This window comes from Phasianus colchicus, chromosome 12, assembly GCF_987193195.1.
Source record: "Phasianus colchicus chromosome 12, bPhaCol1.hap1.1, whole genome shotgun sequence".
In the NCBI taxonomy this organism is placed as follows: Eukaryota; Metazoa; Chordata; class Aves; order Galliformes; family Phasianidae; genus Phasianus; species Phasianus colchicus.
Genome location: NC_143447.1, coordinates 18903386 through 18926991, shown reverse-complemented (window position 1 = coordinate 18926991; position 23606 = coordinate 18903386). Strand labels below are relative to the sequence as shown.

General features: G+C 43.2%; 3 protein-coding genes and 5 non-coding genes across 10 annotated transcripts in view; 7 read left to right on the top strand and 1 right to left on the bottom strand.

The window, feature by feature from the left end:
* The first annotated feature begins 930 nt into the window (after positions 1-930).
* On the top strand, positions 931-5853 carry RPL4 (ribosomal protein L4). The gene is made up of 10 exons (XM_090149284.1): positions 931-981; positions 1509-1746; positions 2448-2554; positions 2969-3107; positions 3608-3732; positions 4110-4239; positions 4676-4832; positions 5019-5102; positions 5341-5461; positions 5549-5853. The coding sequence occupies exons 1-10, from the start codon at positions 931-933 to the stop codon at positions 5771-5773; spliced, it is 1377 nt and encodes a 458-aa protein (XP_090005410.1). The 3' UTR covers positions 5774-5853.
* LOC116225597 (small nucleolar RNA SNORD16) lies at positions 1403-1504 on the top strand. Its single transcript, XR_004166119.1, has one exon. It is a non-coding gene; the product is annotated as a small nucleolar RNA SNORD16 (small nucleolar RNA).
* LOC116225601 (small nucleolar RNA SNORD18) lies at positions 2291-2362 on the top strand. The gene has a single exon (XR_004166123.1). It is a non-coding gene; the product is annotated as a small nucleolar RNA SNORD18 (small nucleolar RNA).
* On the top strand, positions 2805-2904 carry LOC116225603 (small nucleolar RNA SNORD16). Its single transcript, XR_004166125.1, has one exon. It is a non-coding gene; the product is annotated as a small nucleolar RNA SNORD16 (small nucleolar RNA).
* LOC116225602 (small nucleolar RNA SNORD18) lies at positions 3973-4040 on the top strand. Its single transcript, XR_004166124.1, has one exon. It is a non-coding gene; the product is annotated as a small nucleolar RNA SNORD18 (small nucleolar RNA).
* On the top strand, positions 4291-4361 carry LOC116225600 (small nucleolar RNA SNORD18). Its single transcript, XR_004166122.1, has one exon. It is a non-coding gene; the product is annotated as a small nucleolar RNA SNORD18 (small nucleolar RNA).
* A 720-nt stretch (positions 5854-6573) lies between the features above and the next one.
* On the top strand, positions 6574-9314 carry SNAPC5 (small nuclear RNA activating complex polypeptide 5). Its single transcript, XM_031587865.2, has 3 exons — positions 6574-6735; positions 6906-6998; positions 7311-9314. Exons 1-3 carry the CDS (start codon positions 6646-6648, stop codon positions 7416-7418), a joined length of 291 nt encoding a protein of 96 aa, XP_031443725.1. The 5' UTR covers positions 6574-6645; the 3' UTR covers positions 7419-9314.
* Positions 9315-9595: 281 nt separating this feature from the next.
* Positions 9596-23606, bottom strand: part of MAP2K1 (mitogen-activated protein kinase kinase 1) — a 32591-nt gene continuing 18580 nt past the window's right edge. For all 3 annotated transcript variants that reach the window (XM_031587864.2, XM_090149169.1, XM_090149168.1), the window contains exons 4-11: positions 22349-22426; positions 21767-21818; positions 15615-15739; positions 13426-13633; positions 12729-12793; positions 12339-12400; positions 11474-11519; positions 9596-10516 (exon numbers count right to left, since the gene is read on the bottom strand). In XM_031587864.2, coding sequence (XP_031443724.1) covers positions 10403-10516; positions 11474-11519; positions 12339-12400; positions 12729-12793; positions 13426-13633; positions 15615-15739; positions 21767-21818; positions 22349-22426 — 750 coding nt within the window. In that variant the 3' untranslated portion in view covers positions 9596-10402. The remainder of the gene's footprint in view (positions 10517-11473; positions 11520-12338; positions 12401-12728; positions 12794-13425; positions 13634-15614; positions 15740-21766; positions 21819-22348; positions 22427-23606) is intronic.

Below are 23606 nucleotides of genomic sequence, written 5' to 3'. Positions count from 1 at the left end.
ATTTTTTTTTTTTTTTAATTTTTAATTTATTTTATTTTCCCGCGCCCGGCAGTGGGTTTTATTTATTCGGCCCCTTCCCGTAAAAAATAAAATAAAATAAAATAAAATTTAAAAAGCTCTCTTAAAAACTTGATTTCGGTGACGGAACTTCCCGTCATCCCGAATCCCTCCGCCAGAAAAGAGTCCCTCAGGGCGGGGGGCGGTGGCGGCGCCGCGGGGCGGGTAGGAGAGAAGAGAGGAGAAGAGGGGAGGGGAACGCGGGGCTGCGCAGCGCTGTGCGGGGGGCGCTGAGGTGACGCGTGAGGGCGGCGGAGCGTCAGGGGGGCGGGGCGGGGCGGGGCGGGGCGGGGCGCGGAGGGACACAGCAGCGCTGGTAGCGGCGGCGCCGGCACGCGAACTTCCTTTTCCGGTGGGGCAGCGGCGGAGGCAGGCGGGCGCACGCGGGGTCTGCGCTGCCGTCATGGTGAGGCGCCGCCCGGAGGGGTGTAGGGGCTCCGGGCGGTGCGGGCTCAGAGCGGAGCGCGGGGAGAGGGGAGGCCGGGGGAGCCGGGCCTGGCGGGTGGTGCGGAGCCGCGTGCAGCGCGAGGGCAGCGGGTGGGGGGGGGGCGGCCGCCATCTTGGAGCCGCGTGGAGCCGAGCAGAGCCGGGGCGGGGAGCGAAGCGGCCCTGGGGTCCCGGCGGGTCCGTTCTCCTGGTGCTCTCGAGTACATCCCCTAAGCCGAGCGACAGCTGCCGCACCGAGTTGAAGGAAAGATTTCTTTAACAGATGTTCCTGGTAGCTGTGGGGGGGGTTGATTTTTTTTTTTAATGTTTTTTTTTTTTTTTTTTCTTGAAATAAAGTAGAAAAGATTTCGGTCTGATGCGCTTCAGATCGTGATCCAGGCCTTTCCTCCGATCATAAGCGGTGTGCTTTTGTCTTGGGGCTTCAGAATGTGTGAGCCGAACTTTCCCAGCCCTCTGAGCGGGTCACACCGCCAAGCTGTGGGCACGCTTGCAGTGCTGTGATACGGAGTTAACCTGGCTGTGGTCGTGGCAGGTATTAGAGCCGTTGGTTCAGGCAGCACGGCTTTTATTCATAACCCAAATCTCAAGGCTTTGAAAAACTGATAAATACAGGTGGGTTCTGTAGGTGTAGTTGTTCTTAACAGCAAATGGGAAGCGTTGAGAAGGCGCAGAGCTGCAGCTCTAGGCTCACAGAGTCACTGAGGTTGGAAAAGACCTTCAGGCTCACGCAATCCAACCATCCCCATGTCACCATTAGTACTTGCTACACCATGTCCCTCAACACAAAATCCAACCCTTGGATCATCTTGTCCCTGTGTCTGCCACATCTGGTCTCAAACCTCAGCTGTAGTGTTCAGAACAAGGAACGTGCAGGGAGCTGTGTTGTCAGTATGGATATTGCTGTGATGATGTAATTTGCGTCTTATCCAGTGTTCAGTGACAGTTGCCTGCTGTTATCGTGCTGGCACTGTTGAGCTGCAGACACATTCAATTCTGAGCAATAGCAGAGGGATTTGAATGATAGCAACCTAATTTACTTGTTCTTAAGAGCTTTTCCTTTTCTTTTTCAGGCTTGCGCTCGACCGTTGATATCTGTCTACTCTGAAAAGGGGGAAGCATCCGGCAAGAATGTCACCCTGCCGGCGGTGTTCAAGGCTCCCATTCGCCCTGACGTCGTGAACTTCGTTCACACCAACCTGCGCAAGAACAACAGGCAGCCCTATGCTGTCAGCGAGCTCGCGGGTATGGTTTGTTCCCAGAATGGATGGAAATGCTGTGGGAACTGTTGATTTTAATGCAGCTGGGCTGAAAGGGAAAGAAATTCAGAGTTGAAATAACAGAAGCATTGTTTAGTTAGATTTTGAAGAGAACACGGGGAAACTATTCTGACTGTTAACAATCTGATTTTAAATTGTATGAGACGTAACCTTGTCAGGCAAAAAACTTCAGTGAAATGCTGTGTTTTTTAATCCCCTGCTCCATGTTGATTACATGAGACTTTCATCTGTGGCATTTACTTAAAATAAACCTGTACAAATAGCTGTTAGCTAGAGTTGCCTCAGAAGCTAGTAGATGCAGATATCTACTTCTTCCAAAGGAATTTGTGGGAGCGTTTTCAAATTTAATTCTGACAGCGGTTCACAAACATCTTAATCTGCTAGGAGCAGCAGTGCCAATGCAGACTTCCATGTTAAAAGTCAAGTTTAGAAATTGTTGTGTTTCCATACTTGATTCTGACCTAAGCAGATTCTGTAAGAGTTGTTTTACCTGATCAGGTTTTGCTTTGCTGAAATGATGAGATTCCACTTCAATGGTCCGTGTTTCTGAACCATATGATAACAGTGGAAGTTCTGATGCTTCGTCCCAGGCTCAACAAATCTGTGGCTTTGGGAAAACAGCAGTGTTGACACTCACTCTCTGCACTGAACTCTTTTCTGTTGCAGGTCATCAGACCAGTGCCGAGTCTTGGGGTACTGGGAGAGCTGTTGCTCGTATTCCTCGAGTACGAGGTGGTGGAACTCACCGCTCTGGCCAGGGTGCCTTTGGAAATGTATCCTTTCATAGCTGCTGCTCACATCAGCGTAAATCTCAGATCATCCAGGGCAAAATTATTTTTAATAATCTCAATATGAAATTGAATCCTACTTCTTGAGGTAATGACTGTCCTCAAACCTCAGATCACTGTGAAAAATGTCATTAGAACAATCTCTGTGCAAATTCAGACTTGTTTTATTGAACAGGATGATTTCTTCTGTCTTTTTTTACTGCAGAAGTGTTGAGTCTCGTGTTGGATGCTGTCTTGCCATGATGTCGTAATTTGCGTCTTACTCTGTGCTCAGTGACAGTTGCCTGCTGTCAGTGAACTGGTACAGATGGCTGACGAACAGTTAATGCTGAGCAAGTGTTAAAGGGGCACATTGGAAAACACAGTTCTGAAAGGTTGTTCTTAACTGTAGATACTTAGATGTGCCGTGGAGGCCGCATGTTTGCCCCAACCAAGACTTGGCGACGCTGGCACCGCAGGGTGAACGTAACTCAGAAACGTTACGCCATCTGTTCTGCCTTGGCAGCATCAGCTCTTCCAGCACTGGTCATGTCTAAAGGTGGGAATTCTACTGGCAATATTTGCGTAGCCTGAGCATTAGAGGCTACTCTGAAATTGCTTGAAATGTTTCTTTTGGATAATAAATTCCCTTTCAAATTAAGGATGCGGTCCCCTCCTTCAGTGGGTTGAGTATTTTTATGTACAACTTTGTGCGGTAATTTGGGGCTTTCACTGTGATAGAAGTTAGGCAGTGCTGAGCTACCTCTGTGTGTGTTGCTGACATCAGTCTTGTCCTAAAAGATCATGAAAAATGAGGTTGAATTTTGAATTAAATAGCAGTTTGGTTTAATTTCTGTTCATAGAAACCACAGATCATGCTTAATTTACTTGAGTATTGTTTGAGGCAGGCCAGTAAGACTGCACTGGAACTTCTCTGCTGTTTTCAGGACACCTCCATTAGATCTCCTATTTTTTCATTTTTGTTTCTGAACACGCAGTGCACTACCTTGAAATGCATGCATATGACCAGGGTCATTGGGTAATTGAATGTCATGTTAGGTCACCGCATTGAGGAGATCCCAGAACTTCCTCTGGTTGTTGAGGACAAAGTTGAGAGTTACAAGAAAACAAAGGAAGCTGTTCTCCTTCTTAAGAAGCTTAAAGCTTGGAATGACATAAAAAAGGTGAGTTGCTACAGGTATGTTCCTGAGGACATTTATGAGTTAGGTTCTGCCATCGTTAAGAAATGCAGATTGCTCTGTATTGGTTGATGCCATGAAAAGTCCTTTAGAAAAGTTGTAGAAAAAAAAGTTTAAGCAGTCAGAGTCAGTTTCTTCCTATGTTGCTTTACTCTTTGTACTTGGTTCCCTTCATTTCAGTGCTGAGTAACAACACTAACTGCTCAGTCTCTATCTCTTGAGTCTTAAGAATGATGAACTTCTCACTGGTCCGTGTTTCAGATTATCAGTGATGATTGTGAAGTTCTGACTGAATTGTCTTTATCTTACTACTGTAAGTTGGGCTTTTTCAAATATTCACGAGTTTCTTTTTCTTCTTGTAGGTTTATGCCTCTCAGCGCATGAGGGCTGGGAAGGGTAAGATGAGGAATCGCCGTCGCATCCAGCGCAGGGGACCTTGCATCATCTACAATGAGGACAACGGCATCATTAGAGCTTTCCGGAATATCCCAGGTAACTTTAACTTGGATCTTATTTAGTCTTTTTTCTCTTTTGGAAGACAGCTTAGAATGATGAGATTCCACTTCATTGGTCCGTGTTTCTGAAACACATGATTTTGTGGAAGTTCTGACTTCTAGCTAAAGTAGCTGTAATTTTATTTCCAGGAATCTGGTTTGGTGATGTTGAGGGATGTTTGTGTGTCTGTTACCATTCAATAACTGCCTTTCAGATTGTAAAAATGAAGCTTTTAAGTTTGCTGCTGGAGAAGGCTGACTTTTTTTTTTTTTAACATACCTGTTAAACACCTTATTATATACAGGTTTATGTGTCTTTGTAGTGTAAAAGCTAATAAAACCATAGCAGTTTTTGTGTACTTCATGGTCTGTTTCTCGGTCCTGTGTTGCTTGCTTTTCATTATAATTGAAGAGGCATGTCTATTTTTCTGCAGGAATTACTCTTCTTGATGTGAACAAGCTGAACCTGCTGAGACTTGCTCCTGGTGGCCATGTTGGGCGTTTCTGCATTTGGACTGAAAGCGCCTTCCGCAAGCTGGATGATCTGTACGGCACCTGGCGCAAACCTGCCACTCTGAAGAGTGACTACAAGTAAGCGTAGTAACACCTGACCCAGCTGCATGGGAGGGTAGCAGGATAACCCAACAGAGCCACAGATTGTCCAGGTTGGGTGTGGAGAGTGAATACTGTCAGTAATTTTTACTAAACGCTTATTTTTATTGAATTAGTTTTATATGTTTTATTTGCCAACTTAAACTCTGAATGTTTGCTTCCCAGCCTGCCAATGCACAAGATGACCAATACAGACCTTGGAAGAATCCTGAGAAGCCAGGAGATCCAGAAGGCACTGCGTGCTCCAAAGTAATCATTTTTAACTGTTAACTACCAAGCACAATCACTTCTTAATTACTGCCAAGTGCAGCGCTTCATGTTGAGAACAAAAATCCCTGTCCCTTGAGATGTCAGATAATGCTGGGATTTCTATAGATCCTAGCTGTAACTACTAGGAATTATGATTCCCTTCAGTGAGATTTTTTTGGAAGGTTTTACAGCCTGCGAGCTGTGGAAGGGAGTCACAATACATCTCTCTTCTTTCCAGGAAGAAGATTCACCGCAGAGTCCTGAAGAAGAACCCGCTGAAGAATCTGAGAGTCATGATAAAGCTGAACCCGTACGCCAAAACAATGCGACGCAACACCATCCTGCGCCATGCCCAGAATGTGAGGACAAAGCCTGTCGTGCAGTCTGAGGCGTTGGAACTGATTCTAGATGCTAACGGTTGTTTTTTTTTTTTCTATCTGTTGTAGCACAAACTCAAGGAGGAGAAGAAAGCCAAAGCCAAGGCCAATGTCACTTCCAAGGCCAAGCTGTCGGCTAAGGCGCAGACCAAGGCCAAGCCTGCAGGCAAGACTGCAGGAAAGGCCGCAGCAAAGGGAGCCAAAGCCCCAGCCAAAGCTCCAGGAAAATCTGCAGCAAAGGCCCCAGCAAAATCCCCGGCAAAGGCCCCAGCAAAGGGCAAGGCTGAAGCGTGAGCAGGGGCAACACTTGGAACACTTGAGCTCAGAAAATTGTAGCGTGGAACTACAGAGAATAAATTCTATTGGAAGAACAAGGTACTTGTGTAGTGGTCTGGCACAGTGGTGAATGGTGGGGGTGAGGAGCGTGGCTCAAGGTGAACGGCGGAAGGCTGATGGGGCTTTGAGGGCACTGTAAGCACACGGGGGTGAGAGAAGTGTGGTCATGGACTGCCCAGGGGAGGTGGAATCCAGCAGCAGTCGTGAGCCATCATAGAATCACAAGGTTGGAAACGACCTGCAAGATCATCTAGTCCAGCTGCCTTCGTGTGAAGTCATAGGCTGCTGTTTTACTGTACCGTGTTCTATGGGCTTTGGAAGGAGCCTAATGTAAAGGTTCTGGATTCCTCGTGCAAGTGCACGTCTGAATTTGGGGCTGGAAAATGGAACACTTGCGTGTTACTGCGGAGCCCGTTCAAAATGCTGTGGCAGGAGCTGGTGCGGTGCAGAGCTCCTGAGCCGCGGGGCGGCCTTTAGCGGAGCTCTAGCGGCCCTATGGCTGCTAGTCCGCCTGCGGGGAGGTGCTGCGTGCGGGTGGGGCGAGAGGGCGTTTTTTCCTTAAGCTGTGCGGCGCGACCGCAGCGGGACCCGCGTCCGCGCTCGCAGCTCCGCGCTCTCCTTCCGCCGCGCGGTACGGCGCAGCGCCGCAAATGGCGGAGCCGTGACGTCGCGCGGCGCTCTCGTGCCGCTCCGCGTCCTCCCGCCCTCGGGGGGGCGGTGCCGCTCCGCGCTTCCCGCCCGCGGGGTCACGTGGGCGCGGCCGCCACGCTTCTCGGGAGCGGGGAGGAGGGGCGGCGCGCGCAGGGGGCCGGGCCGGGGCGGCGGGCAGGATGCTGAGCCGCCTGCAGGAGCTGCGCAAGGAGGAGGAGACGCTGCTGCGGGTGAAGGCGGCGCTGCACGAGCAGCTCACCCGGCTCAAGGTCGGTGGCACCGGGCGGGCGCCGCGCTCCGGGAGCGGGGCGGGCCGCGCGACGCTGCGCTGCGGCCGGCTGGCGGCTGCGCTTCTGCCGCGGCGTCGCGACGGAACGCCGGGCGCCGGAAGCGCTTCGTTCCTGCGTGACCGGAGCCCTTCGCGTCCCTGCGCGCGCAGGTGGAGGAGCTCGCGCTGCAGTCCATGATCCGATCCCGCGAGGAGGACCTGGCGGCCGCCGCCGCCGCCCCGGGCGCGGAGGACCCGCAGCAGGTGAGGCGCAGCGGAACGGCCCTCCGGGCTCCCCGTCCCTGCAGTGCTGCCCCGGCTTTGGGAGCGGCTGCTCGCGTCTGGTGCATCGTAAGGCGGCGTTTTAGCCGGGAGGCGGTTGGGATGTGGGCGCGGTCCGAGCCTTCAGCCGGGCCGCCCGAAGTCGTTCCGCCGGCCGTCGCTTCCCCGGCTCTGAGGCCGGCGGTTGCGGAGCTGCCGTCCGCACGGGGCGCTGACGGCTCCCGCCTCGGCCGCGCGAGCTCAGCGCGGCTCCTGGCGCTGGCAGCCCTTAGTTGCACTCTCTTATCGTGACAGATCCTCGGGCAGATGGACAACGAGGCTGCTATCAATCAAACCGAATTACAGCTGAGTATTCGAGATTATGAAGAGGAGATGGAAGAGGAGGAGGAATCGGATTCTTGAGAGAGAGAAGAGTCAGAGATGGTTTTTAATACAGGCTCAGGAATTTCTCCTTCGTTCTTGCCGGCAGGTGTTCGTGTTGTGCTGTGTGTGGGCTGTGTGACACGCCAGACTCCTGGAGTCACAGGTTACCTTTGAGGACACAAATGTCCCAGGCTTGGCAGATTTTGAATTAGATGTTAAAAGAATGAGAACTTGCTGCACCAGTATGTAGCGTAATCCGTTTTGCAAACCTAATGTGTAGCTTACTACATCTTCATACAAGGTAAAAGTCATCGAGTCAGACTAATTTAACACAGTGAAAGCAATAATTTGTCCATTCTTATTTGCTGTTGCTGAAAACCACAACCAGGCCGCAGAGGCTGGTTGTGAACCAATGATTGTATCATAACCTCATCTGCTTAAACTGGAAGTTTAAAGGTAGGCAGTGAGAAAAGATGTGTCCAGCACTGTCTCCAGGCTTTCTGCTGCAGTGCTCTCAGTTACAGCTCAACATCCGTGTCCTGTAAGTGTGACCCACAGAAGCTGCAGTTGTTCTCTCAGCAGGAGAAGCAGACGTTGCACTGCTGCCCTGATACTGAGTGCAGTAGCAAGGGAGCTCTCTTGTCCCTACAGGTGCTGTTTTTAAGTACTGTCAGGCTGATGAAACAGCCACATTTTTCTTACTTGCTCATAACAGTCAATTGGCCTTTTATTCTTCCACAAACTGTACAGTAAGAATTAGTCCATATTGGTTGTAATAAGGAACTAATAGTTTTAGTTTTTTTCTTTTTCCCTTACAGTGAATTTGTAGTTCAATGCCAGTCTGCCTTCCACTTTAAAGTTATCTATAAAGAGTATGAGAAATTAAAATTTACTTGGAAGGTGATGCAAAGTCCCTTCCACAGTGTGTTTGATGCCATGGTGACACGCTCATACTGCTCCTGTAGGTACACAGCGTGTTCTTTGTCCTCGTGGAACGTGGACACCAAGTGGAGCAGCTGGTTATTTGATCAATTCTTAAAGACTTGCTTTGAGGGATACAAAATCGAACTCTGTTAAGCTGATGAAAAGCAGACAAGTAAAAATAATATCCTTAGTCACTTAATAAGTCAGTGTGATAAAGAAAATAGCCACAGCAATCCAGGTTGTTCACTGTGCAGCCAGCTAAAGGTGCTATTGCTGTCTCTGGCATTAACAGCTCAGAGAAAATAACATCAACCATTATCTGGAGTTTGCCTTTAAGAGCAGGAAAAGAACTTAGGAAAGCAGCCACTATCCTGGGTGTCATCAGAGCACTTGATTCAACCTCCACTACCTTCCTGCCACTGTTTGAGAGAGATTATTTGACTCTTATTTGGCTTGTAGCTATAGGAACAGAACTTTAGAATGTAATTCCAGCTTCACCCTGTACTAAAGACTAATTGTTTTTCTGACAAGCCTGGATGTCTTAATGAAAGAGCTCAGAATGTGAATTCAAAATACTTGGCAAAGCCTTTCTGAGGCTCACAGGAGAAAAATAAAAAGTCTGAGCAAGAAATGTTATGGCTTGGAGTTTCAAATGGTTCTTTGGAGGCATATGGAGAGTGAGTTTGTAAGCATCTCAGTAGCCAGCCCCTCCTCTTGCATAGTGCAGTTCCCAGCATGTTTGTGGCACTTCCAGCCCCATCTCAGTCAGGAACATCTGCTTCCTACTGCACTTCTGCAGAGCCCCTCTGGAGCTGTTGTTCTGGAGTTTCACCTCCAGAGACAAATTTTGACCTTTGAAAATATGTTATGTGGCCCCAGCAGATTACCAAATAGTGTTCATGTCTATGCTGCATCTTCTTTCTCCTTGCTGTCTTTTCTGAACCAGGCCCTTTGAAATTAAGTCCAGCACACTCTTCTCCATGTTGCAATAAAGTACTGTTGCCTCTGTTTAACTACATGTAACTGTACTTGCAGTGTTCAAATTACTGCTGCATGTGGCACAAAGTAGTAAAATCAGCTTTCCTATCTGAGTTGTTGTTGCCCACAGACTGCATATTTCCTCTAACAAGTAGTAAAAAGTACTGTTGTAGTTCTTCAGTGTGATAGTCTGTCTATTTCACATACATAAAGATAAGATAAAAAGATAGAGAATGAGGTGCACATAATATGGCACTAATTAAGATGAAGGTCTTGGTGAAGTTTTCCTTTGAGTTTAAAAGAAAAGCTTCAAATTACTTGATAATATATTTATTAAGAGAATCCACTGCTAAACATCTGAGAGAATAAAACAATAGAGGATCTTCATACACTTTAGACACCAAACACAGCTGTCATGAATCTCAAGGTTAAAAGAAAGCAAATTGCCCAGATCTTTGTCATGATTCTGTAGGACACTTCTGAGAGCTAACCTTTAAAAATCAATTGGAAAGACATACATCACTAAATCCAAGTATGATGACACATTTTAAAAATAAATATAGAAATATGAACAAGTCTACAAGTAGAATATTGCTCTGTCCACTCCAAGGAATGCAGAGCTCTTGCCTTCTTTACCTGGAAAGAGTGATCTCTCAACAACAGCAAAATTGGAACCATTAGGCCTAACTTCCAAGATACAGTTTGGCAGCAGCAAAAGCATGCTCAACAAATACAGTTTTGGAGCATCCCTAACCCTTTTTTTGCGTGGGAGATTAGGTAAGCATGACTGAAGTACCAACGGTTTACCAAGAGTCTTGATAAAGTTCAAACAATCCAGGGGTAAATTCCCCCAGTGGTGTTTTCATTAAGAAAGAATATCCATAATCACTTAAAATCAGCAAGCACTGTAACTTAAACATCTTACATTTTGGTCAGCAAACAAATGTAACCCAAATACAATACCAATTAGTTGATGACAAAATTTAAAACAATTTGGCACATGCTATAAAGACATTCTTCCTTAAGAGGTGAAATACATGTTTGAACAGGTACAAGCTTAGGAAATAGGACCAAAGTAGCGCTGTTAACAGATGTATGGGACAGGATTTGCTCTTCCACATTCAGACTCCAGCAGCATGCGTGGGTGTACTTGGCTGGTTAAGGCCTATGGTTGAGCAAAGCCATCCTGCAAAATCCACCTCCTCTGCTTCAGATCTCTTTATGAAAGCATGAATCTTAGTAGAGGAAAATAAAAGTTACTCAAACAGCAAGGCAACACGATGAGGTCAAGAATCATTTTGAATGAGCTACAATGTCTGATTTACTTTCTGTATTCACGTGGCTTGCCAAATCTTGTAGCAAGCTTAAGGCGACCAGTAGAGCTCTTCTGCAGGATTACTGAAATAATCAGCATATGAAGAGTCCATATTGCAAAGTATTCCAGAGGAATACGGCCTACACAGTGCTTACTGAAGGGTACTTACACCACAGTCCATGATAAGAATGTGACTCAGGCACTTGAGATAACACACACTGGAAAATGCCTGCTTTCATACAAGGGATTTTTGTAACAGAAAGAATTTGATTGTATTTTGCAGCCTTACTTACTATACAGCAGTATCAGGGCACAGAAAAATTTATTTTCTGCAGTACAACTTAAGCCCTAGCATTAAACTTGAGGCCATGACAAAATCCAGTGAAAGTCATTTCATGTAGAAAAAAATGCAAGATTTGTTTGTATCTAGTACAATCTAGATCTAGTACAACCTAGTTTTACAGATTATGCAGTACCAAGCTGATGAGGGAAGAGAAGCAAGCTTCTTTCCCAGAAACTGCTAAAACTTCATTTAAAGTAGTCCGTAAGGTTAGAGAAATTTAGTTCAGGTGTCCTCTTATATACTTTACGACTGGCTAATAAACAAAAGTAAAACCTATTTTGCTAATCAACCAAATGGCAGACTGTAAAACCTACACGGGGCTCCTCGACAGACCCTATTTTAAGGGTGTGTAAAAGCCTGAGGCCTCTAGATCTCTGGATAAGAGAAGCACTCCCTCCCCCCAGAACTGTTTGAGTTGTGTCAGGAGGCACAAATGACATTCTAGGCTTTACACTCTGACACTCATCTCAGCTCAATTGAGGAACCCAACCTGTAGGAATAGTGTTCCATTTCAAGTTAAAAACTTTCACTTACCATCAGCTGCTTCAAATCAGCTCTCTCAGCAGGATTTTTAATTAAACTACAAAAACAAAGCATTACACAGGTTACACTCAAAAGAAAGATCGCGTTAGATTGTGTTGGTATACTGTTTTTGTCCTGGGAAGACACCACTCTAGATAAAAGCATGAGGTTTTTTGTAAGCAGCTGCCTCTGTAGATTTCACAGATATAATTTTAGGTATGAAATCCTGAGTCATACAACATTGTTCAGTGGGGACAGAAGTGAGAGTACAGAATCAGGCTGTAGAGATCAAATTTACATTTAAATTCAACAGTATCACACACTATCCTTCTAGTCTCTTTTACCCAAGTCTTTTCAGCTCAGTATCTAGTAGTTGTTCCTTTGTGTCACTGTTCCTTCTGGTAGAAATAGCTAATAACAGAACTAGTTTTTTTTTTTTTTTTTTTAAGAAAAAACTTATTCATCTTGAATAAACTACTTCCCTTAAAACTGATCATACAGGTCCAGTACTTGGAAAAGTAAAAGAGGTGAGAAAATGAATACTGTGATAATGATTCAATGAACCATTAGAGAGGGAAAAAAGTATCTGGAGCATGCAAGACTTCTGCATCACATGGAATGCTCACTGCAGAATGCTCTGCACATTACTCATAAAAGTATGGATCCTCTTACAAAAGAGTTTTGCATGATCAGTCCTTTTAAGTACTGTGGTGTTTTCAATGCTGAGGAAGTACTAATTTCGAGTTGCCACAGAAGCAGAGATCATATCTTAAAGAGTGGAACACCTCCTAGCTTTGGTGTTCTCTTTGAATACATATGTTGTCAAGCTGGTGCCTATAAAATGAGCTTTAGGCGCATTAGCAGAGAAAATACTTACCATTTGTTAACAAAATCTTGAAATTCAGAACCAAAAACACCATTGGGCAGTTTCGGAGGTGGCTGAAAACAAATTAAAACAAAAAGAGTCCCATCAGTTAAAGCAGAAGGAACAATGCTGTACAACCTACCCAGAGTCTACCAGCTAAGTCCAGCATCTGAGTAAAGCTGCCCTGATGCTACATATGCCTTCTTTCCAGAGCTGAGCTCTCAAGCAAGTATCAGGCAGACTCACAGACTTCAGTTTTCAGGCTGACAGCCCAAACAAGGACATGTCTCATACTGCAGTCATAACGATCAGAACCTGACTTACCATAACATTACCCCTATATTTCCATCAAATTTTGTATTTTAAAAATTTACAATTAAATTAGTGCAGGTAGTTGATTACCTCATTGACGATATAATCCAGAAGTTCAAAGATCGCCATTGGGGGTCTGCTGTCTGGTCCATAGGCTAAGAAGAAATAAGGTAGGTGGGAAAACACAGTGTCAGTCTCGAGAGGCAGGGCTGTTTTCCAGAAGCTAAAAGGCATATGCTTGATTCCTGCATGGCAGAGTTTCTGGGCACCCAGTAAATTCAAAGGGAGAAAGTGGAATAGAAACAGAGTAATACTTTCATTCCAGGAGAGATCATTACTGTCAAGTCTGATCCAAATCATTAACTTCACTGAGAATCTATCCTGTACTTGGATATCGTTGCTTCTTTGGAGATGAACCCTACTAACAGAATGCATCTTAATGGCATTCAGAAATGGTTACTAGCATAAGGACATCTGGTCCTTGATTTTCAAGCTCCAATACCTTCTAATAGTGAGACTGAAGCAGATGCCCTATCCAACCTTGTCTGTTCCATTTTTATTTACTTAAAGTATAAAGCTACATTATGCAGATCAATACTAAATAAGCGAGAACCTAAGCTTGCAGCAAAGCATATCAGAAAAGAATTTGATTTTATATCTTAGTTTTGTATGTCTTTTGAACACTTCAGAGATGCCTCAGTGGTACAGATGGCAGTTTACTTGGTATGGCTCACACTGGCTTGTTTGATCATTAACTGCTTTATTTGCCTCTCACATTGGAACTTACAGCTCATTGGTCGACCAGGTGTTCTTTGCCTGGGTGAGGTCTCTGTGACTGGAGAATCTCCCTCTACCGGGCAGCCAAACATCAACTCGAGCTCTTTAGAGTCAGGAGGAGGAATGGGGTATCTGCCAATGGCCATTTCTACCAGAGACAGCCCCATACTCCATATATCCGACTGCACTGAATAATGAGTTCCCTGCAGCCTTTCCGGCTACCAGGAGGAAAAAAAAAAAAAAAAGAAAATGTAAAATGTAGACACAGTAAAGTACTGTAACAGAGAAGTTTAAAGTTGTATTCTATAATAGCCTGAATAAAGCAGGTGATGAAACCCCCATACATTACTATGACACATTCCAATGAGCGACATAACTTCCTATTCCAGGAATCCCATCCACAGTTCCAGAATTTCTACAGACTTTGTATTACCCTACAAATAAATGAGACTTTTTACAAGTGATGCTACCACACTGCTGTTTTACATCTTTAACACAATATCTAAATGCTGCAACTATTAATAGTGATGGGATAATTAAAGAACAAGGAAACAAAGCTAGTAGGGGCAAGTAAGCATTCACCTGGCTTCTCTAAACCAGGTTTTATGTTTTGGGAAAGAGAGGGATGGTACATTTATGTATGGGTGCAAAAGTGATGTGGTGCTCTAGCAGTAACCCTGCAGTCTGTCATTCTTGTCAGCTGGTATCATTCAGACAGGTCCCTGGAGAAGAAATGTATTTATGCAAGAGCTACTACATGTACAGGCATGCTTCGGTTCTAGATCCAAATTCAAATAGTTTCTAAATAAACTGCTGAGCTCTGTAATCTATTGATGTTTCTGTTACAATTCACTGCCACATCAGCTCGTTTGAAGCCATTTGGAAAAACCACATGATTTCTGAGCTGTGGTTAAAGATGCCCCAAAAGGAAAATATACAAACATTCATTGAATGTAAGCGTAAAGAAGCCTGCACAATATATATATTTAAAATCTAGAAAATGTATTCAAATTAGGCACTGTTGATTGCACACACCCTCACGTAAGAGAAGATGATGTTCTTTTGCATGTAACAACTCTCCAGCTGTCATTTTAAGTAGTATGCTAAGGGAGATACTGCAGGAGAAGGTACTTCAGACAGTATTAGAAGAATAAAAGTCACAGTCATGGCTTGGACTGAGACATAAAGCAAAGCTGAATCTCAGTCTCTTAGAAACAAGAAATTGAAAAAAAAAAAAAAAAAACCTGAAGTAGGCAGCACTCTGCTCTTGTTCTTTCTACCAGAAGAAAAAAGGAAAGCCAGTAGCATGCCAAAAGCCTCAAAGAGATTTTTTTAAATGCTGTTAGCAACAGCCCCTAAGTGTGTGTGTGGGAACATAAGCCACAGTTATTTCAAGTATGTTACCCATACTAAATGGCAAAAAAGAGAAGACTGACTTTGATGTAGAAATGCAGGTCCCATGCTGAGCAGAAGCAGCATTATTATGCTTTTTGTCCTTTAAGTTCAAGCCCACAGAGTTTCAATTCTACAGCAGAAATTCCGAACGCTCTGATTTTATGAGGTAATTGGTTGCATGCTGAACAGGTAAGTATATTAGAAAAGCAGATCTTTTATTTCCATTAGCAATGACCTTCACATAATGCACAGTTCCCTTGAAGAGCAAGTTTCAAGGTACTCCTTGTGAACAGGAATAAAGAGCACACTGCAATAAGTCACAAAGCAGCTGCCATGGCCTTGCCCACAATAGCCACTCCCATGCTTTTCCTTGCTACCAGAGCCACACAGTTCTCAGGAGCAGACACAACAGACCCACTAATGAGGGAGCTGTGTGCCTCCCTAAGTGACTGCAGGAGAAAGCTGGAGTGGAAAGCATGGGAATTAAATAAGGAGAACAAGACATAAATACTGTCTTTTGTAAACTGTAACTGCAAATGCATTAACCAACTGGATTCTGCAGTGTAGATGCAATTGCAGTCTTCTGTAGTGTTATGAAAATATCCCACATGTTCGGCTTCTTTTGCCACAGTTCTCTCCCCCACCTCCAGTGTGATATCATACTGGAATATTCCTGGAATGCAGGAAGTGAAACAAACTATGAAAGCAATAGAAATAGCCACAACAGCTGGTTTTGTGTTTGATTATTCATGATAACTCCACCATAATGCACAGTGAGCTCAAAGCTCTCAGATCTGTACTTACAGACATGTAGGAGCGCGTGCCGACAAACGAGTTTGCCATAGAATCTATCAGTTGTCCACTGACACCAAAGTCACAAAGCTTGATCTCACCTCTAGAGTTTACCAAAATGTTAGATGGTTTAACATCTGGGGAAAAAATAAAAAAAAGGATGGATGATTTTATATTTATAATAGATAAAAATGTAGAATTTGACAATGAAAGCCAGGCAGGAGGTGACAATTAAGCACACATCTAGCTACACCATAACTCCTGTGGCTTCTTCAGTATTCCCAGAGAAGAGAGCAGGTTCCCTACCCAGGCCCAACTCATGAGCTCTCTTTAGATACACATAAATGAAAATAAACTTCTTAAAATACATGTGCAAAAACGACAGTTTTAGATTTGGATTTCACCCACTTTCATGGCTTTCAAATATTAAGCTTGTGCATCTACAGCCTCCTTGCAATGGCAGACATCTGAGGTATGCTGCCATGCCAGCTTAACCACTCTCTAGTAGTGTTCTTCAGTCCACAAATAATCGAGAAGCCCTACACATTAATTTCACAAAGGTCAGTGAACTTTGGCAGCCACACCACCATCCCCAACCCAGTCTGTGTGCACATAAGCTTAAGCTATCCCATAGCAAACCTTTATTTTTTTAACCTACTGTGAAAAAAAAAAATCATCCTATTATTGAAGTGCTGCCCTTAAAATACTTAGAGACTGTTCACCTGTGACAGAACTCCCTTATGGCTTTAAATTCATCACCAGCTAAATGGAAAGCTTAATGAGGGTCAGTGGTAACTAAGCAACTATTAACAGCTTTTGTGAATGCAAAGGTACTGAAAACCATTTAGGATTTCTTTAATAGGTGTGAGAAGTTCTGTTTGGTTTTTTTTTCCCCCCTAAAACTGGTCTTTACCAATGCATCATCAATAGCTAACATGTAATGCTACAAGTTAATTATCAGGAAGTAGTTTTGGAAGAAATTATTCCACTCATGGTATCAGAGTTTTACTTCTTTGATTTTTTTTTTTTTTTCTTCCTTTTAGACACAAATTTCATGTCACTTGTTTTGGTGACTGCAGAACTGACCTTAGTTTGATGTCAATGAGGAATCACAGGAAAGATTACACTAACGTGACTCTCATCACTGGAAGATGATCCCCATGCAGGAGGAGATCCCTCACTGAACAAGATCCCTCAGGATTGAAAACGAAGACCGAGCTGTATTTCAGTTGTTTCTCCCTGAGGAAACCCAGAACTTCAACGCGTGGCTACATTTATTTGCTTTTAGAAATTGTGACTGCACTTTGTGGTTCCTGAAATCACCTTTCTAAAAGCAGGAAACTGATGCTGTCCAGCACACTGCATACACAAGTTCTTCTCCAGCTTGCCCACTTCACTTGGAATGAGCATCAGCCCATAGAAAATCCCCACAGTGACATCACTGATAAACTACTCCCCAGTCTTAACACAAAGGAAATCACATCCGTGCACAGCTTCCTTCTCCTGTAAGGAAAGAAAATCCCAGCTGCTTTTGCTTTTCCCAGGTACATGGGAGCCTTCAGCTGATGTTCTGTGTAAAAGCAAAGTAGGAAGTGGTGTCTGCAAAATAAACCAGAAGCACTGCAGAGCCTGGACAAATTCTAGAGGCCATATTTGTTGTGGGGCAACACATCCATGCACTTCAGTTCAGTACAGACAAATCCCCAGTTACCTCTACAGCTCATTAATATTTCATGTTCATAATTAAAGGGCAAAAAATAACATTAGCATTCCACTGCCAATGAACCAGATGACATTTTCCTTATAAAAAAAAAAATCACATTCTAGAAACCATCTGATCTTATGAAGACTTAACTTCTACCTGTAGCATTTTGCCAGCTTATATTTAATTACACACCACAGCTTCCTCACAATAGCACAGCACGTCATGACTGCTCACTGGCATTGTATACAAGATCTGCCCTACCCTGAGCATTTTCATTTCTCTCAAAGCCTCCAGTGATCAGAATGTGATGTTAAGAATGCTGCTGTCTTTCCAGTCCTCTAAATGCAGCCTGCAGTGCTATTTTAACTCCAGAGTGTCTGAGAGCTTAAGCAGTTTCTCTGGAAACCAAAAAGATCTGTAATGCCAAACGAAACAGGAATGCCAAGGTATGCTTCAGAAATGTGTGCTCTATCATGCAAGAAAAGGAAAAATCTAGAAAGGAAGAGCAGGTTTGCTACAGAAGCAAAGTACATAGCTTTAAAAGAAAATGAAAGGACCTCTCATGCATCTCTGTGGTCTGTTTAGCAGCAGGGCTGTGCAGTTCTGGAGATGCTCTTAAGTCAGTCCGGACAGGTGGCTATGGGACACTCAGCATTAACTAGCTCCCTCTTCAAAAGAGAATTTCTGGGATTAATAGGCTGTCATGGAACATTGACAAGGTGCCTCCTGTGCCTCAGCCCTGCTCAGCCTCACAGGAGCAGAAGCTAGTTCAGGATGAAAGAGTGAAGGCACCAGACATTACTGCAACAATTCTTTTTGTAGGGAAGCTGAGTAGCCAGGCACTTGAGAATGTCTTGGAGCACATTATGGGCATCTTACAATCACCCAAACGTTTCAAAGAAAGTACATACCTGTTGCCACAGGTTCTCAGCTGTACAACTATCCTCTGAACACTCAGAGAAGCACAGCCCAGACCTTCAAGACAGGAGGGGCATCATACTTGTCACAGTTGAAAATGACCTTAGCTGCTCCATCCCTTTGCAATATCTATCACACACACATAACCAGGAGCCTTCTGAGAGCTTTTCCCACATGATGATTCCTGCTTTAAGTAATTTCTCAGGAATCTTGTGAGAATGACCTAGGAAATAGCACACTAGAACAGACTTAACAGCAATCCCTCTGTGTTGTACCTCCTGCCCTGGAGCTGTAAGCTGCAACAGAGCTCAGAAACCTCACAGAGCACTTCTGTGCAAGAGGAGACTTTCCAGACATTATTATAACCCAGACTATACTTAAAAAGAATTGAACTTTGATTAATTTATAGTATTTCTATTTATTCAGAGACAAAAAAAAAAAAAAAAAAAAAAAACAGCAAAAAGTTTGAGTATATTAAAAACTTGTCAAAACACTTTGCAATTAGAGACAGGACATTCATTTCCTTTTCATTTGCTGCTTTCCGGTGTTAACCACAAAAGTAAACCAGAGCACAGAAGTAGCACATCTATACATGTCACTATTACAAGTATCTTTATTCAACAGAATAGGAGCTGCTGTGAGACAGCACCTACCATGGTCATGCTCCTTGCCCCTTCCTTTTCTGTGCCTGCTTTCTATCTCACCATTTGTCTTTTGAGAGTTTGGCAATTTCTACCTTGTCTTTTCAGAGAACCCAAACAAAGCACGGTAGTCCAGATGAGGCAGCAGTCTATAAAAAGATTATTTTCCATTCCCTCCTTAATAACCCCTAATGACTTCTTCCTTGAGCTGTCTGTAATGACACCTGAATGCTTTGTCTCAGAAGTCACATCTAGTTCAGGCCACATCTGTGCATGTGAGCACACTAAATTGAGCCACGTGATGCAGCAACCACATCCCATTTTTGGGGGGTCCTTTATGATTGTCACAACTACTTGATCAATGAAATGCAATGAAAATGCATCGACAAGTTCTGCAGATTTTTTTTCTTATTTTATTCCTTCCTTTCAGCTCAGCATTATTTGTCTAAAAGCAGTCTCTTGCGTTCAGAATGCAAGACACTATTTCCTGCAGGTGATTACAGAGAAGCTGTTCACATCTTGCCATAAGAGCCTTACCATGAAGTGCACTCCTGTCCATGATGATATCATAGCAATCCTTTGTTTTACTGCCCCACAATAATGCCAAAATCTCAGTTGCCCTAACTATCCTCTACTGCCATCAACCACACCAAAACAGACCTTCAACTCCCTACTCAGAAGTACCCATTCTCTTAAAATAAAATAGTGCTTTGATGGTGTTGCATAGCTCAAGAAAAACAGGTCCTCCTTAAACTGTCCTTTATGCACTAAATCCATTGAACAGTCCACTTTAACAGCAGAAGTACACAAAACATTATTTGAGGCTGCTGACAATCTCACTTAGACTTATTCTCCTTCCCCAGTCAGATTTCTGCAACAGAAGACAACGAACATTTGATTTGTAAAACATTCATAGGTGAGACAAGTCAAGGAACCAGAAAACAAGCAGGATGCCTACAAGGTTCCAAGGATGCACAAAGACTCCCCCAGACCTTATTTTCCAGTCTTGCACACTATCAAAACCAGTCACTGAGAACTGCATGCTGATCTGCTGGCTATGTAACAGCTGTTTTGGTTTAGAACAACTCTCCCCCACACCACCTTTTTTGTATGCTTACATTTTACCTCTAACCACTAAGAGACATTTCATAGCATCATCCACCTCTGCTCCTCCCAGCACACTCTCTCACCTGGTCATTCCAAACTGTTGCTGATACTATGATGCCAAATGCACTGAGGGACTGAATTGCTCCCTGGAAATGAGTTACCACAGACCTTGCTCTCTTGAGATTTAAGAAGGGTTTTTTTTTTTTGCTCTTCTTTCACACACTAGTGTTTAGTGAGGTTATCTATTTATAAGTCTCCTGCTCTCACCACAACACAAAATCAAAATCCTTGTTAAACCAAACCCTAAAACAAGGCATACGTGTCAAGTGTGGGTCACACCATGTCAGTGCAGGACTGATAATCAGAATGCAGAAGGTAGAAAATGTAGAACACGTCTCTAATGATTACAGCTTGCCTCTAAAATAATGCTCACTCAGTTACACCAAAAGAAGTGTGCTTTTAGTAGTACTATTTATTTCAGCTGGGATTCAAGAATTAAGCAGTCTGGAAAAACATAACTATCAGAAAGAGCTGCACCTGCACTAGAAGGGTTTTCCCAGGTCAATGTACTGCTATTGCCATGCTGCAGACCTGGCCTCAGTTTGGCTTTGCAAGATAGCCCCCTTAACCCAGGGCTGTGTGATTCCAAGAGTTCTTAAAGAATAAACTCATTAAAAAGCCTAAGAACGTAAAATGGGGATGTAAGACCTTGTAAGAGACATGTGGCTTTGCAACTACCATCAGAAGACTCTAGGAGTCTCCAGTCTCCTTTCTCCAGTTTCCATTCTCCAGCAGAGAGCTATATTTGATTGCTTTAAAAAATTAACAGTGATGTATAATAAACACAATCTACTTCACGTAGAAGGTGATCGTACAACAGATTGCATAAATCAGACTTGGCCAGCAATTAGCAAACATGCTCAGACACATTAATGTCTGATAAAGATATTTTTACAGTCTCAAGATTGGTCTCATATGGTACGAGACTCAGCAAACAGCTGGCATGATGCACACATACTGCACAATCACTGTATGAGTGCTGCCATTCAAACCAAGATACGAAATGCTCCACTTCCACTCTTCAGTTTACACATGTCAGGAACAAGGGAATTTATTACCTTATCATATCAAGTGTCATTTTTCTTTCATGGAACTTGTCACAGATTAATGGAAGAGCTAGGTTTCTAAAAGGGTAATTATAAGCTGAAAATAAGGCAGGGCATTTATTTTACAATAAAGTAACCCTGGCAGTACAGAAGTGACAATTTGATGTAACTACAGAAAAAAAAATGTTTTTAGGAGTCTATAAATACAGAAGTTATTATCCTGCAAGACAAATGTTTATAAGTGGTATGCAGAACAGCTGGTAGAAACACCAACTTTCACAAGTCAGTACATCAAATATGGTTGAACAACTCAGCTCCTTTAATATATTCCTATCTTGCTTGCAAAGTGAGTATCCCTGCCTCAAGTTGGATTCCCAGCTCCCAGCTACACAAGCAACCCTGGCAGCAAGCAATTTCAACCAGAGACAAATTCTGTGTGTGCTATAATATAAGCATACATAAACATACATAAAGTAAGGATAGTAGAAGCTGAAGACCGATGACATTTCTTACTGCAGTAAGAAATGGTAAGTTTATTTTACGCTGCTAAAAAAACAACCAAAAAAATCCCGCAAAACCCTCTGAATCAAAATCCTATTGAACCACAAGGCATTTATCATGGAAGTATTTTTAACTTCAATAAAAAATTATATTGACAGAGACTTGCAATATAAAAGTTTATCTCACCTCTGTGCATTATTTTATGCTTTTCTCTCAGATACGTGAGTCCTTTTATTACCTGAAAACAAGTAAAATAAAAATTTTACATTTACAAAAAAAAAAAAAGATAATTGCATGCTTTTCTTCTACAAGGATTCTAATTGAATACTAATTACATTTTGGGGCTTCTGTTACATTAACATTACAAGTGAATATTTTGTTTAAATTTACCCCTCCAGCTCTTACTGAAAAACAGACTCAAGAGGATCCTCAGTGTATGTTTTGCATACACACAGCTTGTTGAACAGTAAATACCAGAAGGATAATATTAAGAAAAACAATTAATGAAATGTTACTTCTGTTCTTATCCAGAAGCATCCACTGATACAAAGGAAAATGAAAGCAAATGCAGTGAAGTGTGTGACTTGTTCCGGGCTACCAAATAATGACCTGTACAGAGATTGCCTTCTTTTAAAAGAAAACACTTCAGAACTTAGGAACACTTCTCTCTGCCTCATCTTTCAATTCTGGAGTGGCTGCTTCCTGTGTTACTGAGCCGAGATGCACACACACCCACCCACAGCCTTTGGGAGCAACGAGCACACTTACTGCAATGCTGACTTTGCCCAGTATCTGCTCTGGAATTCTTCCAGCCTTTTTCAACACTTGATCCAATGAGCCACCATCCTGGGAATAAATGTTGCAGTAGTCAAGCTTTAATCAAACTTCTCTAAAATATTTTTTAGAATATAAGACTCTAGGCTGAAGATTGCATTTAGTGAGAAATGTTACTTCTCACATTTTAACATTGTTATGATCCATATCTAAAAGAAATCATTCCTTAATGGGAATTACTGCATTTTATGCTTACTTTCTGGCCAGGAACAACATCCACTCAAACACTTTACACAGTCATCTTTGATACGAGTACCTCCATGGTCTGACACTTGTTTAGAGGGGCTGCCCACAAACAGCTGTTGACCAAACATCACGAGTTCTACAAGTGTCTGCAACTTGCAGTTTGATGCACCACCATACAATGCTCTTCTCCTCCAAAGATGGAATAAGGAGGACTGCAGTACAGAGTATTTTGTTATTGATCATCAGGGTGCAAATGCTGGAAAATATAGAGCTGCTTTTCAAATATATAGGTGTTAATAGCACTGTGATGATAATTACATCTGTCCCCCTCGTCCCCAGAGTAGATCCTACAGAGAGGAAGTTGACTTCTATTAGCTCTGTGCATCTGGAGTGATTGTCAGCTTCCAAGGGAAAAAAGCACCAAAACGCAAATAAGTGTGTCATGGTTTTATGCTTTTTCCATTGGTATTCCACATAACACCACACAGTGCACTGGGAGTTAAAGAGTTAATGATGTGGAACATCGATGAGAAACCATAAAACCATGACAAAATGCTTCTTAAAGTTCCACCACAAATAACAGCCTTACTAATCTTAAGAGCTTAAATAAACCAAATGCACGCACAGACACCCCAAGCAATGTAAAATACACTGCACTGTTGCTAAGGGCTTCTAAGAAGGAAAACTGGCTTAGTATTTTGAACATATGAAGCAACAAAAGGCTTGTGCATAAATTTTAGATTCTCCCAAATACAGAAAACGCAGAGACACTAGAATGTTATTTCTCAAGTTTAAAAGGAAGAAACAGAAAACCAGATTGTATCTCCACGCAATGGAGGCAGAAATCCAGCATGACCAAGTGATTTCCTTCTGCCTTAACCCACCCTTCAGCAGTTTGCATATCTAAATGGTGATGAAAGGAGAAAAGCTAGAATAAAAAGCTTTAGAATTTGAAGACTAACACCTAAAAGTCTTATGAGTAAGAAGAGGTAATAAAGTTCTTCAC

What these genes read in the sequence shown, in the direction of transcription:
- SNAPC5 (XM_031587865.2), top strand. Translation starts at nt 6,646, where the DNA reads ATGCTGAGCCGCCTGCAGGAGCTGCGCAAGGAGGAGGAGACGCTGCTG. An exon ending in AGCAGCTCACCCGGCTCAAG is followed by an intron (nt 6,736 to 6,905) that starts GTCGGTGGCACC and finishes CTGCGCGCGCAG; the next exon opens with GTGGAGGAGCTCGCGCTGCA. An exon ending in GCGCGGAGGACCCGCAGCAG is followed by an intron (nt 6,999 to 7,310) that starts GTGAGGCGCAGC and finishes TTATCGTGACAG; the next exon opens with ATCCTCGGGCAGATGGACAA.
- RPL4 (XM_090149284.1), top strand. Translation starts at nt 931, where the DNA reads ATGTGTGAGCCGAACTTTCCCAGCCCTCTGAGCGGGTCACACCGCCAA. An exon ending in GCCAGGGTGCCTTTGGAAAT is followed by an intron (nt 2,555 to 2,968) that starts GTATCCTTTCAT and finishes GTAGATACTTAG; the next exon opens with ATGTGCCGTGGAGGCCGCAT. An exon ending in AAGGCACTGCGTGCTCCAAA is followed by an intron (nt 5,103 to 5,340) that starts GTAATCATTTTT and finishes TCTTCTTTCCAG; the next exon opens with GAAGAAGATTCACCGCAGAG.